The following is an 18,522-nucleotide window of genomic DNA, read 5'->3' as shown; positions in this document are numbered from 1 at the left end:
AAGGAGAAGCGAGAGAGCCAGGAATTGAAAACCTATTTGAAGAAATAATGACAGAAAACTTCTCTAACTTGGTGAAAGAAATAGATATACAAGCCCAAGAAGCCCAGAGAGTCTCAAACAAGGTGAACCCAAAGAGCCCACACCAAGACACATCATAATCAAAATGCCAAAGGTTAAAGACAAAGAGAATCTTAAAAGCAGCAAGAGAAAAGCAGTTAGTTACCTATAAGGGAGCTCCCATATGACTGATTTCTTTGCAAGCCAGAAAGGGATTGGCATGAAATATTCAAAATGTGAAAAGCAAGGACCTACAAACGAGATTACTCCAACCAGAAAAGCTATCATTTAGAATTGAAGGACAATAAAGAACATCCCAGACAAGAAAAGGCTAAAGGAGTTCATCACCACCCAACAAGTATTATAAGAAATGTTAAAGAGACTTCTTTAAGAAAAAAGAAATGAAAAAAATGAATAATGACAATAACTACATATCTCTCAACAATTACTTCCAATGGAAATGGATAAAATGCTTCAATCAAAAGACATAGGGTAACTGAATGGATGAGAAAACAAAACCCTTACCTATGCTGCCTACAAGAGCTCATTTCAGATCGAATGACAACACAGACTGAAAGTAAAGGGATGGAAAAAGATATTTCATGAAAATGGAAACGAAAAATAAAGCTGGGGTAGTAATATGTATACCAGACAAAATAGACTTTAAAACAAAGGCTATAACAAGAGACAAAAAAAAAAAAAGGTACAGTAATTCCACTGCTGGGTATTTATCTGAAGAAACCCAAAACACTGATTTGAAAAGATGTATACATCCATATGTTCATTGCAGCATTATTTACGATAGCCAAAATATGGAAGCAACCTAAGTGTCCATCAATAGATGAATGGATAAAGAAGAAGTGGTACATATATACACTGGAATATTACTCAGCCATAAAAAAGAATGAAATGTTGCCATCCGCAACAACATAGATGGATCTAGAGGTTATTGTGCTGAATGGAGTAAATCAGACAAAGACAAATGCCATAGGATTTTACTTACATATGGAATATAAAGAACAAAATAAATGAACAAACAAAACAGACAGACTCATAGATACAAAGAACAAACTGATGGTTACCAGATGGGAGGTGAGTTGGATAAAAAAGATGAAGGGGTTAAGAAGTACAAATTGATAGTTACAATATAGTTGTGGGGATATAAAGTACACAGGGAATATAGTCAATAATATTATAATAACTTTGTATAGTGTTAGGTGGGTACTTGACTAATTTGGGGGATCACTTAGTAAATTGTATATAAGCATCTTTTATATAAACATCTAACCATTGTGCTGTACACCTGAAACTAATATAAACCAATATTTAATGTCAATTGCAATGAAAAATAAATGAAATGCTCAACTTTTTTGTGAAATAATAATATATACTACTTACTGAAATCTTACTATAGGTACTGAAGCTATCTCGTAAGATTTTGTAGTGCTTAAATGAAATAACGCATGCAAGGCACCCAGCCCAAAGTAAGAACTCAGTAAATTTGGTTATATGGATTGTTTATCCATCCCAATACATGGACATGTGTATTATCTCCACGTTATTGGAAAGGAAGCTGAAGCTCAAAGGAGTTAAGAATTTATTTAAGTTTACAGAGCTTGGAAACACAGAGTTGAGATTCAAACCCAAATCATATCTGGCTCTAGAGCTAGCACTTTCAACAACTATATTATACTCTATCTTTCACTAATTTGTTTTCTTAAAGATTCTGCTTATCATCTGTTGGCAACCTTGAATGCTGCTTCTAAAAAGGGGGAAACTAGGGAGCAAAGAAAATTCAGGAAGAAAACATTTTTATTGATTTTCTGTTCTAAATAAAGTAATAAGAAAAAATTTTGAGAAATTATATTGAAATTATAAAAATATGTCATTGTAAAAATGATAATAAGGTACACTTCTTTTCTCAAATAATTCAAACTTATCATAGATTTCCTAAACATTTATATTGTGCTAGACACTCTAGAATAATTCAAACAAATAGAGCAGGATAAATTAAAAGGGGTGAAAAATAAATAAAATGGGTGAATTTTGGTGTTGTCTTATAAAGATTTGCTATTTAAGGAAATGTCGAAAGGGCCTTAGTCTAGCAATGAAATCTTCTGTGACCAAGTGCATGATTTGAACAGGTCATAGATTTTCTGTTACAAAGTGTTATATAGTATATATGACCTTCCTAAAACTGCTATGGTGAAATTGAAATAGAATATATTCTTCCTTATATTTGAATAACACTTTGAAATTGTCAAAGATTTTTCACTATATTATCTCATTTGTTCTTCACAATGGTCTAAGAGGGAGAACAAGTATTCTTTATACCAAGCATATGAGATACTTAAGGCTCAGAAATTAAATAATTTCTACAGAGTCATACTGCTAGTAATGTTAGATTAGACTCCAGATCTTCAAACATGGTAGCCAGTATTCCTTCCAGTACATAATACTGCACTATATTGCTACTTGAAATGCAAAATGTTACTTTTCATTTGACTGTTTTTACACAAAGCACTCACCCTGAGAGAAACAGTAGCAACCTGTGCAGAGACGCTTTGATCCCCTGGCAGTTTGCTTGACCAGATACGGAGATTGAGCAGTCACTGGGCAACCACCTGATGAATCATTTGGCATTGGGCGGGTAGAGAAGTGGGGGGAATGCAGCAAAGCTCCTTATAGTTTTAAACATAGGAGAGATACAAACCTACCAAATAGAAACAAAACAAAAGGATTCCAGAAGATGAGTATAATATTTTATATAAGTGTGTGTGTGTGTGTGTGTGTGTGTGTGTGTGTGTGTGGTCTTTGGTTTCATTTGAGGACTTCTTAGTTTTGTTTCCTAAGCTATGAGTTTCGAAGCTTTTGCAATGTCATGTTTTATACTGTACCTACAAAAAACAAAGTTCATTAAAGTAAAATGATCTAGTCAAAGAAATAGAATTAAAATATCCTTAAAAATAGGTCACGTTTATTGAGCTTGATTTGTGTCAGGTCCATGCTAAATGCTTTGATTAATGATTTCATTGAATCCATATAACAACCTGAGTAATAGCTTGTTTTGATTCCTTTTTTCAGATGGAGAAACTGTAGTTCCAAGAGCTTAAGTTAGAGTAAAAATCTCTGAATCAAAGTTCAGCATGGTCTTTTTAGTAGAGACGATTCTGGAAAGAAATATAGTTAGACATTATAGTTAACTTGGTATTAAACACCAAATATATTGCTAAAATATAGAAATCCACTCAATTCTAGTGCTTGTTAGAATGTTGTTCAGTTTTATATTCAAATGTCTTTTTTGCACTGTGTTTTGCAGGATAAAAATCTTAAGAAGTGGTAATATAGTACTTTACATTTATAAGATATTTATGCTTTTTCAAAATTTACATGTCAAACTTTTCAAACAATTAAATGGATAACTTGTTCAGAAAAACTTCTATTTCTCTGAATTGCCTAGACTGGAATTTCCCAAAGTGGGCTTTTATTGAACTAATGTTAATAATAGATAGTACATGATAAGGGGTTGCATGATCAGATAAATTTGGAAAATACCATGCTAAACATCAGTAAATAAATTTATTTGCTGCAGGACTTTTTTGAGCTTATACATTATGACTCTACACATATTTTAAAGAGAAATTTATAATAGGCAGTATTTCCCTAGCTTGTTGGTTTTTTATGTAACTCATTTCAGAATGTAACATCTGGATTAGTGTTTTATGGAACACACTTTTGAAAAAATGCTAAGCTCATATCGTGGAAGAAATATTGACATTTAAAATCTAGGTTTTTGCCATAAGCTCAAATTGACAGTAAAATTGCCAACCTTCATGTGTGTAGACTTGGCACCATTGTTATTCAAAGAACAGCAGACATTTGTTCTGTGTCTTAAACCATGAAAATTGAAACGCTTTTTTTCTTTTATTTTAAATGTTCTATGAAGATTACTTGTGTTCTTTATAATAAAGAGAAGTCAGTGCATTCTAAATGCCCCTTGAGAGGGTGAAGCTTAAGTAAATTATGGTATATACATAGGATAGGATAAGTGTCTTTGTCAAAAAATCATCCTGTAAGGGTATTTCATGAGGTGGAAACATTCTCAAATTATATTGAGGACCACAAAACAATATACAGAATTATTCTTATATTATAGAACAAGCAAATGAAAAACAAAAGCAGATAAAACTAGAATATAAACACCAAAATGTTAACCTAATTATGAGTAAATCAACTAAAACCAAAATATCTTTCCACATAAATGTGCTACCACAGGGTACTCATGTTTTTTGGTTTATGAGTCTAGTGTTTGGAAAACCTAATTAAAAAGAAATCTTAAGATCTGGATGTGGCTTAGACCCTTGAGAGCAACTCACTTAAACAAGTCAGGTTGGTCTTTTGTTTACCAGTTTCTGCAACTTTGAAGATGGAAGATATGTTTTACTTCCTCCTGTCAACAGGGTATTGTGAAGACTTGTGAAATAATGAAATGTATTTTCTTCTGATGTTTAATGCGTGAGGTGCTGATGATGTTAGCTACCTATGTCCCTGGCTGTGTCCCGAAGCTAAACTGATTTTGATCCTCAAAGTGCTCTGTGGGGACAAAACCCCAAAAAACAGTTTCCAGGCTCTCGGCCTCACATAGAAAGGTGCTGGCTCGGGTAGTAAATGGCCATCAACTGTGATCAGATGCCAGCAGCTGTGGCTAGTTGGCCGTCAGCTGTAACCCGTAGGCCATTGGCCACTAATATAACGGCTGTGGCTATGCTAGCAGAAAAGGAATGGGGGCTAGCAAGAAGATGGTGGCTGGCAAGCGCGGACTGCTGTTAGGCAGATTATGTAGATCCTGCTTCCTGTGTCTCCAGCCCAGCCGCCAGCGAGAATATATTGGTTTGACTCCCCTATCTATGGCTCCGTGGGTGTTCCTTTTTGGCCTTACCGTGTCCTGCGTTCTTGGGCGGGGAGTAGGAGCTGAGACCCTGCACGACAAATGGCGCAGCGAGCAGGGTCCCCTGCGCGACACATGGCGTAGTCGGCAGGATACGGTGCTGGCCAAAGCTTTCCGAAGGGCAGTGGAGCAGTTTGTGCGTGTGAAAGCTCAGTCTGAGGAAGACCAGGAGGAGCAGCTGCCGGAGAGCTCGATTCCCGTGGAGGGGTGGAAAGATGTGGATGGTTCCCCAACCAGCAGAGGCCGGAGAAAGCGGAGAAAGCGAAGGTTGTTGCCGCCCTGTGGGCTGGGAACTGCTTGCTGAGGCAGCCCGGATGCGGGACTTGTCCCAGGAGGAAATGCATGCTGAGTCCTCCGTGGGAGATGAGGGCGAGGTCAAGGTCATCCCTCACCCCCAGGACAGCTCTGGTGAATGACTATGGACTATGGGGAATTGCCTTCCATCCCTAATTTATTGGACACTTGACTGTTTGGGAACATACCACCATGTAGTGGGACTGGCGAGAATGTTTGCTTTTGTGTCTTGACTGGCCGCCATTGATAATATGTAAGCACCTTGATGTGAGCCGCTGTTGTTCCAGCACAGTACCCCGAGAGGCCCAGAGAGAGAGTGGCAGTGCCCTGAGAGCCCTGGCTGAGTCCAGGAAGTCTGGCTGTGTCCAGAGAGAGTGGCAGTGCCCTGAGAGCCCTGGCTGTGTCCAGGAAGTCTGGCTGTGTCCAGAGAGAGTGGCAGTGCCCTGAGGCCCTGGCTGTGTCCAGGAAGTCTGGCTGTGTCCAGAGAGAGTGGCAGTGCCCTGAGGCCCTGGCTGAGTCCAAGAAGTCTGGCTGTGTCCAGAGAGAGTGGCAGTGCCCTGAGAAACTCTGGCTGTGCCCGGGGAGACAGGTGGTACCCTAAGAAGCCCAGGAAGTCTGGCTGTGACCAGAAGTACTGTGGTGGTGCCCTGAGAAACTCTGGCTGTGCCCGGGGAGACAGGTGGTACCCTAAGAAGCCCAGGAAGTCTGGCTGTGACCAGAAGTACTGTGGTGGTCCCCTGAGAAAACCTGGCTGTGCCCGGGGAAACAGGTGGTACCCTAAGAAGCCCAGGAAGTCTGGCTGTGCCCAGAAGTACTGTGGTGGTGCCCTGAGAAAACCTGGCTGTGCCCAGAGAGCCTGGCTGTGTTCAGGATAGTGTATTCACCTCCAGGCTCCTTGCACAGGGCCCCTCGCAGAAGACGCTTGTCGCGTAGATTGTGAGGCGAGACCCTGTAGGGGTGGAGTGTGGGGACAAAACCCCAAAAAACAGTTTCCAGGCTCTCGGCCTCACATAGAAAGGTGCTGGCTCGGGTAGTAAATGGCCATCAACTGTGATCAGATGCCAGCTGCTGTGGCTAGTTGGCCGTCAGCTGTAACCCGTAGGCCATTGGCCACTAATATAACGGCTGTGGCTACGCTAGCAGAAAAGGAATGGGGGCTAGCAAGAAGATGGTGGCTGGCAAGCGCGGACTGCTGTTAGGCAGATTATGTAGATCCTGCTTCCTGTGTCTCCAGCCCAGCCGCCAGCGAGAATATATTGGTTTGACTCCCCTATCTATGGCTCCGTGGGTGTTCCTTTTTGGCCTTACCGTGTCCTGCGTTCTTGGGCGGGGAGTGGGAGCTGAGACCCTGCACGACATGCTCTCACTCCTGTGAGCAAGTACCTGGAAAAGTATCACAGGAGAACCCTGGGAATCACTTCAAAATTTTACATGGCTGTGGCTTGCCTGCCAAATGATTAATATGATTCAGCCACCACTCAGCCTTTCATTCCTGTCTCAAATGAGCATAGTATATTTTCCACCTATGGCATCACTTAGAAATTGTGCTTGCTGTGATTTCCAGTGACATCTTCAGTGTTTTTTGTCCTTCCCATTGATCATCTCCTTGAAATACTGACTTCACCTGGCTTCTCTCCATGCTTCTCCCAGCATCTCTCTTCTCTCTTTCAGGCTCTTCTCCTTCTGTTGTCTCCTACATGTTGCTGTTCCCTGGGGCTCCCTTCTCCCGTACCCTCCTCCTCTCACTCCATGAATCATTCTTCACACCTATAATCTCACTGCTCAGGTTTGAAATCATTCACTTTCCCTTCCCTACTCTGAAAGAGAGAAGGAACTGGATTCAGAGTGCTTACCTAAGCAACTGGCACAATGTTACTCAAAATATAAAGAAGAATAAATATAGTAAAAGTAAAACTTTTAATTCACTAATATTAACTTATTAGATAATAAAAAGGATAATCCTGTTTCAGAAGTAAAACAGAAATAATTTCCTTCCTGGGGTCATCCCTTCAGTCTTCATGTACCACTTATACCATGCTGATTTGTATGTGCTACTTAGTAAAACAAAAGCTCAAGTAGTGTGTTTTATGTGCTCAAAACTGTAAGGCACCTAAAGATTACCACTTTTCCCTTTTCCTCCCTTTTCCTCTGCCCTGCCTCCTCTCCCCACCCTCTCATTTTTATCCTTTTGCCCCTTACAACCTTGGACTAACACCAGGCTACACGGTAGTGTGACAGTGAGTGCCAGCTATTGGGTTAAATAAGGTAACAGTAATTAAACAAAATCCCTTTTAGATAAGTACTACCAAATATTTTTAAATACATATGGCTGAATTCTTCAACTTTTCTGCTTTTCTAAGATGGACCTTTATTCTTCTGGCAAATTAATTGTTGGAATGGATGACATTCCTTAAGTACTATATTGTTATTGTTCAAGTTCCAAACGATTTCCTATTTATGCCTCCCACAACTTCTCCAGCTGCATCCAGTAGCATCTTCATTAAAATGTTTCCACAGAGTTCTCACCAACTGCCTACTAGGATAGTGAGGGAAAGATCAGATAATACATGCAACTGGGAATTAAGGAAGGCAAGTCCTAAAAATTGTCAAACTTAACCAGTCACCTTTGTTTTTCTGGTGGGTGGGGACTGCTAAAGTTTGGCAAAATCCGTGCTGTGCTCAGAGCAGATTTCCTATAAATTTAGGATTTTACATTATACAATAAGACGTATTGTCTTTTATTAACTTATTTTTTAATCCCAATGGTACTAGAATTACTTTGTGAATTTTTAAAAATTCTAATCCCTTCTCAGGTCCAATTTGTTTTAGTTGTGTATATTGTAGATACAGTTAAACTGAAATAACTTGGAGTCCATACTGCTATAGTTTGCTAGGATTGGTAATTTGCCCTTTATTCTTTTAAGATAGAGATGACTGGGAATATTCTGAGCTATCTTATTTTATATCAGACATAGTTCTTAAATATTATATACAGAATTCTACACATAAATCAACTGTAGAGAAATCAGTAGTTCAGATATTGTTACTGTGACTCTCTTAAATATATTACAATGCAATTGCAGTATTTCACTTTCCAACAATTTATAAATGGAAAGAAAAAAAACACATTATAAAGAGCTGCCAGTTCTTATTTTTCTAAATGTTATATTGGAAGAATTATTTGATGCCATTTTTTATACAGCTTATTATGAAAATAAAAAGCAAAAAGTTATGAAAAATTATAACTTCAAGTGATAATATATTCAGTGTTTAGATATTTTGTACAATGCTTTAAATTATTACATTTTAATGTTGAGATCATTGTGCATTCACACATTTTAAAGAAATTCACTTCACATTTTCCCAATTAAGTAAAATGCAGTATGTCACTTTATTGTGAGCTCTGTGAGGCCACAGAGATCATGTCTTGTTTATCATTGCTCTCCAGCACAAACTGCTTTACCTAGCTCTTAGTACATATCCAATAAATATCTGTTGAATGTTGAAGGAATGAAGAATCTAGACTCCTGCTACCAAAACTAGCATATATGTGATATATATATGAGCTATATATCATATATCTCATATATCTCATATATATGTCATATATATGATATAGATCTATATCCTAAAGTTAATTCATTTACCTTATTCTTTGCTTTCAGTATACAAGCATACCTACATCTCTCCCACCTTCAGAAATAACAAAACCAGTGACCTGAATAGCTACACCTCCCTCTCCTTCTCCCTTTCCCTCTCCCTTCTCCCTGCCACCCCCCACCCCCCATTGCCAAGCCTCTTGAAAGAGTAGGCTACACTCAACATCTCTCTTTCCTCACTTCCAGTTCATTCCTCACTTTATAATCTGGTTTCTGGGCTCCACTCTGGAACCAGACGCCAGGGATTCCAGCCTCAGCATTGCCTCCCACCAGCTTTGTGACCATAGGCAGTTCTCTCAACCTCTCTAATAGGACACACATCGTAGGGCTGTCACAAAAATGGTACATTTAAAATGTACTTCTGCATTGCCTGGCACATAGTAAATGTTCAAAAACGGTAGTTATTATTCTTACTGATTAAAAGTGTAATAGGAGTTCAGAGATGAAAAACATTGGTATAGGCTTAAAAATTATTTTGAATTCACCTACCCACTCACTCATTCTTCAGATTAGGAAATTAGGACTCAGAGAGGTTGAGTAGTCAAAGAAAGTTGCATGAAGGAGGTGATAGTTGAGTTGGATTTTGAGGGATAATAACAATAGTTGATATCTACTGAATGTTTTCTGTGGGCCAGAGACCATTCTAAATGCTTTACATTGGTTGTTTTATTTAATCCTCAAAAATGTGAGGTCGTGTTTCAGTAGAAATAGATGGTCTGCAGCCAGATAGGAAGAATGGAGAGAAAAGAATGGATAAAAACCTGGAGGCAGGAAAGACATGCTGATTTCTAAAGATGAGGAGCTTGTCTTAGGTGGTGATGAGAAATGTTGTTGGACATAGAGCGAGGCAAAATTAATGAGGCTTTGACAACTATACCAAAAAAAAAAAAAGGCTTTATGGAATGGCAAAATAAAGAGCAGTTATAAATAAATGACATGGGGAAGGGAGGATACAGATGGAGGTGGGGATTTGGGAATTGGATTTGGTGGCATGCATTATTAAACCCCGAAGGGCAGTTTGAACTGTGTTCTTCATAGCCCCAGGGACCCACAGCCTGTACTAGCCACTGTGGGTTCCCTTTAGCCACTATTAGGAAAGTACTAGCATAGTTTCCTGTAAAATAGGAGCTTAATAAAGGTTTATCAAAGTAATGAATTAAAAAATGGATTGGAGGTTGTTTGTAGGTAGGACGTGATGAGAACTAAGACAATGTTAATGGAAATAATGAGTCAAATCCCAGAAACAATTCTAAGAAGAAATAAAAGGACTTGGGCACATATTGGACATAAACTAACATGTAGAGCCATATGTCAGGTTTATTATATGCAGCAAACTGCAGTGCATTTGACACATTCTATTTTGTTGTTTAAGCAGAAGTTCTGTATTTGACACATTGAAATGAATCACATTTCAGGGCAATGATACTATAAGTAGTTATTTTTACCATTAAAACTTCTGTCTCTTTATTTTCTACTCCTACTCCCTCCACTCAAGTTCTTACCAGTTTTACCCGGATTGTTATTGGAGTTTCCTATGAACTCTGGCCAAATAAACTTTCTCATCTTCAAGCACACCTGCCAGTTGCCTCCTCCCACCATTTTGTTCATACTCTTGATCTGGACCATGACTACCCTTTCTCCTACCATTTCATTCCCATTACCAGTTGGAATCTCAGTCATTCTTCACAACCACGTCACCTGCTCTCTTCTCCATGTCTGATCAACCCAGCTAGAACTGACTGCTTTCCTTCTGAACTCCCTGACTGCATTTCACCATACTGCCTTGTTCTGGTCATTTGATTAACTGGGTATCCCTTTATCAGTATTTTTATTTATATCCCCTACAATGATGGTACTGTGTGTGGCCTAGGTATTCAGTAAATATTTATGGCACGAATCAAAAGTATTTTAAATACTGCAAATTCCTTCCCAACCAAGAGTTTCTCTTTGAGGACAGGTTAGTGTGTTCAGTTTTACACTAGTATGCACCTTTTGTAACATTGAGAATTTTATGTCACCATTGTTGGAGATACTTAAAAAAAGAGGGAACTTTAGGGGAATAAAAGGAGTTAACATGAAAGACTGTGCAGGATTAGCCATTCGTGCAAGGAATCTTTTGGTTAGATAAAGGAAGCTCAAGAAAATTAAACCTGAACCTTTATTGCTGCACTCCTGCCCCTTAGAAGGAAGGGAAGTAAACTGAATATAAGAGGTTTGGGACTCCAGCCTTTGGGTCTTTGGGTCCTTGGGAACTCAGTAGGAGCTGGAAGTCAGAAATCCAGGGCATTGAGCTGGATGAGGAACCAGTGCAGAAAGAAGATGTCTCCTAGCAGGCATGTTATCTGAAAAAAGGGCAAGCTTAATTTGTAACCAAGCATATCTCTCAACTTGCTGTGCACGGTGATGCTAGAATTTCTAGGGAACAAGAAACTTAGTTGTATAGTGCCCATTATTACTAATGCAGGGTGTGGAACATGTTATCTGTAGGCTGTTATTTTAATGAAGGTTAAAAAAATCTATGTTCGTTTCCTTGGTGGTTCACTCATGACTTAAGACTACTTTGTTCTATAAAGTCTTAGGTTCCTCAATCAACCGAATTCAACTCGTAGGATTTTCAGAAATCTAATACTGTCGGCTGAAGAGGACTGCTGTGCTAATATTCAGCCAGTATTTTCAAAACTGTTAAACCTGGCTAGATAGGTGTCTTATTCCACAGTGCAGTTGACAATTCTTGAGGATCCCAGATTGTGACATTGTCTCTCATGACTTGGAGTCTTTGCACATGCTCCTTCCCTTGCCTAACATACCTTTCATCTCTTCATTTTTCTGCAAGATTAACCCGTACTTATCCGATGTATTTTTTTCTCAGATATCATCTCCTCCAAAAAGCCTTCCCTGAACGCTTTCATTAGAGCCACTCCCCATGGATTGGGTGCCACTCCTGCCTGTTCCCACGATTGCCTCACCTCAGGTGTGGCAGTTGCCATCCACAGGTCCTTCTCCCACTGTGCAAGCTCCTCCAGGAGCCTCATGGGTGCTAGTAACCAGCAGCATACTTAGGCCATGAGGGCCCAATAAATGTTTTTCATTGAATGATTAAGTGCACAGTCTTAGTATAGGAAGTATAAATGGAAATCCCTCTGCCTCACAGAGGTGAATTGTCAATATTAGAGTTTTAGGATAATTTTGGAGAACTCCAGTCTCTGCTCACCTTGCGTTTTCCCCACCAAGGTGTAGCTGAACCAACCTGAAAGATAGCAGTGTGCCTACGGGCTGTAAGCTAGTAACAGTTCCTATCCAACCCAGTATTTGAGTAATGATTATTTTTGCTATGTAGCCTCCAGGGAGAAGAGCAGACTTAAAGAAACATTTTTGTATCTCAGTGAACATTTGAAATTTTGCTGCCTAACTGATTAAACCCATCCCAACAGTCTTTCTGATTTTTAAAATACTCTGCTGGAAAGAGCTCTCTGGGCATAACCGTTTTCGTGTGTAATATAAACCAAATTATTAACAATCTATCACATGCACCTAAATCTCTTCTGACACAGCTTTTCCTTTATTCCTTTTCGGTGTGGCAGGAGCACTACAGCTCATTGTATGATTCAATTTTATAAAGTTTTTCAGAGAATACATGGTGTCAATTCATTGACTATGTTCAACTAGCATTTTCTTTCAGTACCAACAAAAATCACGAGCTACAAATAACTGGCTCTAAAATTTGGACGGTCTTGCTTTAATTTTTTTTCTTAAACATTTATCTGATAATAAATACCCCCTTTGCTCCAATTGTAATAAAAGAGTGAACATGAGTAGATAAAATGCAGGATGAAAAAAAAAAATACCCTACTTTGTATCAGAGTAGGGTAACAACCGTTGACATTGAGCCCGATGGGTGGGAACTGACCAGTGATTTGTTGCGGAGCCTATCAAATATTATCATCCCTTTTCCTTAGACGTAAACATCGTTGCTGGCAAAAGTTCGCCTGAAGTAGCAGTTTGCCCCTAATTTCGTTTGCATTTTTAAGGACCTAAAACGCAGCGGTAACTATGTATCCCCCGCAGACCGCCCTCGGCGCGCGGCGCCCCCGGAGCGCCGCTCCGAACCCCACCGCCCGCGGCGTGGCCTCCCGCGTCGCCCCCGCGCCCATCCCGGCTGCGCGCGGGGGTGACAGGTGCCGGAGCTCGCCGGTCCCGGGCAATAGCGCCGCCCAGCCAATGCTCCCGCCATGGCCATTCGGAAAGCCGGCGTGCGCTGCACCGTTTCCCTGCACCTTCGCCTGCCAGCAAACGGCGCTGGGAGCGAGCGAGCGAGCGTGAGAAAGGGAGCGAGTGCGGGCAGCGGACGAGGCGCGGGGACTCGGCTCCCGGCGTCCGAGCGCCCCCTCCGCCCCGGCCGCCTGCAGGCCCGCGGAGGGCGGGGGCCTCGAGCAGCCAGGCGCGGCCGGCGGGCGCCGGGGGTTGGCGGGACGCGCGCTCCGTGCCGGCGCCCGCTCGGGCCCGCGCTCCCCCCCCGCGCCCGCGTGCCCGCGCCGCTGCGCGATGCAGTGTGGGGAATGGCTGGGGTTGGCTGAAGAGCGCACAGTGGAGTTTTAATGTCCGCCATGTTGGCCATGGCGTATTGAAGAGAGCGAGCGAGAGAGGAGCGGAGCGGCACAGCCTCCCACCCTCCCGGCTGCTGTTAGTGCCCGGACCGCGGGCTCTGCGCTCCGCCCCTCCAGTCCCCGGCAGCGGTAGGCGAGTGGGGACCGAACCCCCGGTTCTCCATGATCCCGCTGGCCGGGGCCGTTTCCCCAGAGCGGAGAGGTATCTGCTGCGCCTGAGATGAGTAAACTGTCGTTTCGGGCGCGGGCGCTAGACGCCTCGAAGCCGCTGCCGGTTTTCCGCTGTGAGGATCTGCCCGACCTGCACGAATACGCCTCGATAAACCGGGCCGTGCCGCAGATGCCCACCGGAATGGAGAAGGAAGAGGAGTCGGTACGTGTTAACTCCCCTGTCCGACCCACCGCCAGGCCCCGCTCCCTCTGCTGCCTGCGGCGGCGGCGGAGCAGCAAACCCACACAAAATGGCCGCCATCTTCTCTCCGCCGCCGACTCTCAGTCGCCGGCCGGGCCTTTACCCCGCCTCCCCCGGCCTCGACCCCCAGCCGCCACGGCCCGGCGGGGTCTCCACTGAGGCCACCCGCCGACCCCGGCCACTTGTACCCGGGTCCCACGGAGTTCGGGAACCCAAAAGGCACAAAGGGGTCACGTGACGAAGCTGCCGGCAGCCATTTTGTGGTCTCAGTTGTTGGGTTGGGCCTTGTGCATCCGGAGAGGAACGGGCTGGGTGGCGGTGGGGGTGCGGCGATCCGGGAGCCGGGGAGCACCCGCCTGCAGGCCGCTCCGCGGGCCGCTGGGTGGCGCTCTCGGGCCGCCTCGGCCTCGCGCGCTGCCGGCGCCGGGGAGCGCAGGTCCGTGCGCTGTGGGGGTACGTGTTCCCGGTGGCGGGGAAGCTCGGGAGGCTCAGCGCGGCCCCCACGTGGAGCTTCACGGGGGCCTGTCATGTCGACTGTAGGTCTTCGAGGCTCGTGTCTCCCTCCCTGCAACGAAATGTCGAGGGTACTGCCTGTTTGCCCAGACGACTGACTTTCATAACATATAAGACTTTATTTTCTGTATCCTCGTTCTGGGACTTCTGCATCCATCCCTTCCCAAGTCTAGTTAGGAGGAGGATATATAAACGTCCCTGAGTTTGCCTCTGATTCTTGAGAGTATGTTGCAGATTTTTTCTTTTTTTCTTTTTTTTTTTTTTTTGGAGTGCGTGGCTCTTCTAAAACATGTAACTTCATTATTGGGTGTTTTTTTTTTTTAAATAAAATTGAAGTTCGCATGCTTTCTGGTTTCTCAACGTGGGGAGAGAAAACACCCAATTTAGGTAGATGTTACAGATCTAAATTTCGAAAGAGGGACTTTTCTCATCCAGACCCGAACTAACGTGAATTCATTCACAGAAATCTTAACGTTGAGATTATCTAATTTGGGTGGGTTTCGGGACTTAAATATTTACAGCGAATAGACATTTGATCATAGCTGTGGTTTTACCTTGTTATCCAAGTTGGGTTCAGACACGAGGATAATAGAATCTTCCTCTCATTTCCCCCAGATCCTTGACAGTATAACTTGATGACTTCTAATCCTAAGGAATTGCATTCCTTGGTTTTCAGGTACAGCCATTTAAACAGGGTGCAGTGTATTGACAGTTCAAGGAAGTGGAGGAGTCGCTGGATTTGTGTGCTACAATTTTGTTGTGGAAAATTGTACTGTAATACCTCTATTGGTCCTGTAAGAATCTTAAATGTAGAAATTATGCTCTGTAATGTTGATTTTGAAAATAAAGCTGTTTAAACTGTTTGGGTTGTTTAACCTTTTAAAGTAAAATAGTTGTGACAGTCGAATGTTACTTTTGAGAGTAGTGTCTGAAATCTAACTTTACAGATAAGCTAAGTGATAAGTGTATGTAGTAGTTGAGATTGTCGGGTGTAGTACCGACTTGCAGCGCGTTATGAGACAGAACTCTTAATTTACTTGTATCAACATTAGAGTAGAATGGTGCCATTTGTTCATTTTTAAATCAAGTGATTTGTTTTTTTTTAAATTAAAGTACTTGTGACTGCAGAATGTTGTCTTTTGGTTTTATTTTTGTTTCTATTTTTAAGTTTTACAGATAATACTTGAAATTTTGGGTATTGGTGTTACACTGCCCTGGAAATTAATTTGTAGTTCTTGTTTTGCAGCCAAGGAAGGGAAGAACCCTGGTAAAAGCAAGATAGCACTACAGTACACTATAGAAATTTATTTAAGTCTTGCTTTAGTTAAGTCTTGGAGAGGACCAAGAGCTACAACCTGAAATCAAAGCTGATATCAACTCAGGTAGCCATATGCTTGTTAAATATTACAGGTAATTTTTTTGTTCACTGAAATATTTTGACATGTTATAGTGCAGTGGATCTCATTAGTTTGTAACACACGTGGAGTCTTTTTGCGGGCCATAGAGATTTTTTTTTTCCTTCACTACCTTTTTCTATCCTCTGTTTCACTTCACATCCAACCAAAACTATGATCAGTGAAGCATAGACCTTAGGAATAGATACCGGACTTAATAGAAGAATATAAACAGTACCAGGTAAACAGCTGTTCTATATTCCTGTGGTTCATGCTGGTAGTAGTGGCTATATAAATCACAATATTGAAAGTATCATGTTACACAATTAAGAAAATGTATAACAAGCATTAATAAACATAATTGAATTCTGACTAAACCTTAGAGAAACAAATTTTTTTAAATAATTTGTTGAAGCATGATTTACTTATAAAGACAAAGGGTTAAAACAAACTTTTGCCTTTGACACATTAGTTGGGGTGTCTCTTAGGTTGAGTGACCTATAACCTGAATTGAGTGTCGTTTAGAAAAAGCATAATCCTATATTGATCATGAAAGATGGGACAGTTTTTGGATGAGAACAGTTTTGTATACACCTCTTCATTAAGAAAGCATTCCATGATCAAAATGTATCTGCAAAATTGTGAGGTGAACTGTACCTGGCAATTGTTACCACAGTTTGTTTCTATGGTAAACTTGACAGAAATTCTGGGAAAGGAACACTTATTAATATACTCCCATGTAACCAATTTTTATAATATAAGCTGAACACTGACTTAATTAGGCATGCTTCTTAATTTTTAAGAAACAATTTTAGAAGTTTCCTCCTTCCTCCAGAATTAATTTTTCTCAACTTTATAACTTTGTTAGTCATTTCTTGATTATTGTAGTAGGATTGAAAAGTATCTTCAGGTTATGATAAATTGAAGGACTTGATTGAGTCATACCGTGTTTCCCCGAAAATAAGACCTAGCCGGACAGTCAGCTCTAATGCATCTTTTGGAGCAAAACTTAATATAAGACCCGGTCTTATTTTACTATATTAATTTACTATATTATTTTACTTACGTTAATTTTTACTCCAAAAGACACTTGAGAGCTGATTGTCTGGCTAGGTCTTATTTTCGGGGAAACACCAGTTGATGTTAGGGATTAAATATCTGAATTATTGTAACTTGCTATGTACATTGTAACTTGCTAAATCAATTATCCTGAAAAGTTAGTACTTGTTACCAGCAATTGGTTAAAACAGTAATTTTAAAGTACAAGGTAGCATTTTTAAAAGGAGCAGTAATACATGGAATGATGATACAGTTTGTGATTCTAATTCTTAAATTGATGAAGGTTTTGATTCACTGAATTACAGAAGTAATTTTCAAATAGGAAATCAATAGACTGTCAGCTCTAAATATGAGATAAACGAGTCTCTTTAGGGCTTAAACATATCAGAAGTTTAAGCACTCGTGGAGGGACAGATGTTGCACCATTATATAAACATTTTTATTTAAGATTACAATGTTGATTTTAAGGTCTTAACTTTAAAGTTAGAAATGTTAGAATACTACATTTAGTGCCACAATTTCACCTTTAATTGAAAAGGGTAACTTTTATAAAATATCAGTACTATTAATTTTATTAAAATTGATTTATTTCGGTTAAAATTGGAGCTTTATGTAAAGTTATAATTCTCCTTTCTGAATACTTTTCACTTTAAGAAAAACATTCTGAAAAAGTTGGTCTTAGAGTGATATTTGGAGCTACATGGTTCCTATAGTAGTTTAACTTCTTTCATTGGGATGGCTGGGGTATGTGGCTCCATTTTATTATATGGGACAGAAAATTAACCTTTCTTTTCTTAGTCTGGTTTGGGTGGAATATGTGATGTAATTAAGATGTTAATGATAATATGTTGACATTACCTACAAAGCCACCTTTGAGACTTAGAATCAGGGTCTAACCATCACAATCCAATACCTTGTTTTAATAGGGTTCTAACCAGATGAAAGAGTCTCATACACCTATCTTTTCTCTCTTAAAACTGTATCGTTCATTACTGGCTGAGTGTACAGTCTTATTAGACGCAAGTTAAGGATCGTTTATAAAGTAGACAGGTTTTTGTTTTTAATTAGGGGGAAATTGGATATATGTGTTTATCTCTGATAATGAGAAAAATAAGCATTGCATTTTCAAAATGATAAAAAAAATCTAGGTTTTTTATAAAAATAAGTTTAAATTACTTTTAATAAGTTTAAACTTTGATTTCTCATTTTCGAAAAATAATCTTTTTTTCCTTTAAAATTTTGTAAACCAAGATTTTTTAATCCAGATAAAATCACAGGTAATTAAGAAGCAATGATAAAATCTAGTTTCAACTTTCTACCATGCCCAAGATATTTTTGAGTACAAGTTTCTAAGTTGGGGTTTTAAGGGCTACAATGAAATGATTCTGGAAGTCATTGAATTTCCACGGTATGCATGTAAAATTTTGTGGTGGCCTATTTTCCTAGGGAGAAAGTTCATATCTGTCAGTTTCCTGAGATATTGGTAATGGAGGAGCACAAAAAGTTCAAAGTTAAGAGCTACTGTCCTGGAAGTTTCAGTCATTTTGGTTTTATAAGAATGTCAGTTATTACGTAGACTTAC

General features: G+C 40.5%; 1 protein-coding gene across 5 annotated transcripts in view; it reads left to right on the top strand.

Annotated features, from left to right (window-relative positions):
* EPC1 (enhancer of polycomb homolog 1) overlaps positions 1-18,522 on the top strand; it is an 88,151-nt gene that overhangs the window by 14,870 nt on the left and 54,759 nt on the right. For 2 of the 5 annotated variants that reach the window (XM_081049928.1, XM_081049927.1), the window contains exon 1: positions 13,490-13,935. The exons of the other annotated variants lie outside the window; for them this stretch is intronic. In XM_081049928.1, coding sequence (XP_080906054.1) covers positions 13,783-13,935 — 153 coding nt within the window. In that variant the 5' untranslated portion in view covers positions 13,490-13,782. Of the gene's footprint in view, positions 1-13,489; positions 13,936-18,522 lie in introns of those variants that run through there. 5 annotated transcript variants of the gene reach the window in all.

This window comes from Rhinolophus hipposideros (assembly GCF_964194185.1).
Source record: "Rhinolophus hipposideros genome assembly, chromosome: 1".
NCBI lineage: Eukaryota > Metazoa > Chordata > Mammalia > Chiroptera > Rhinolophidae > Rhinolophus > Rhinolophus hipposideros.
This window is presented reverse-complemented; position numbering and strand designations above follow the sequence as displayed.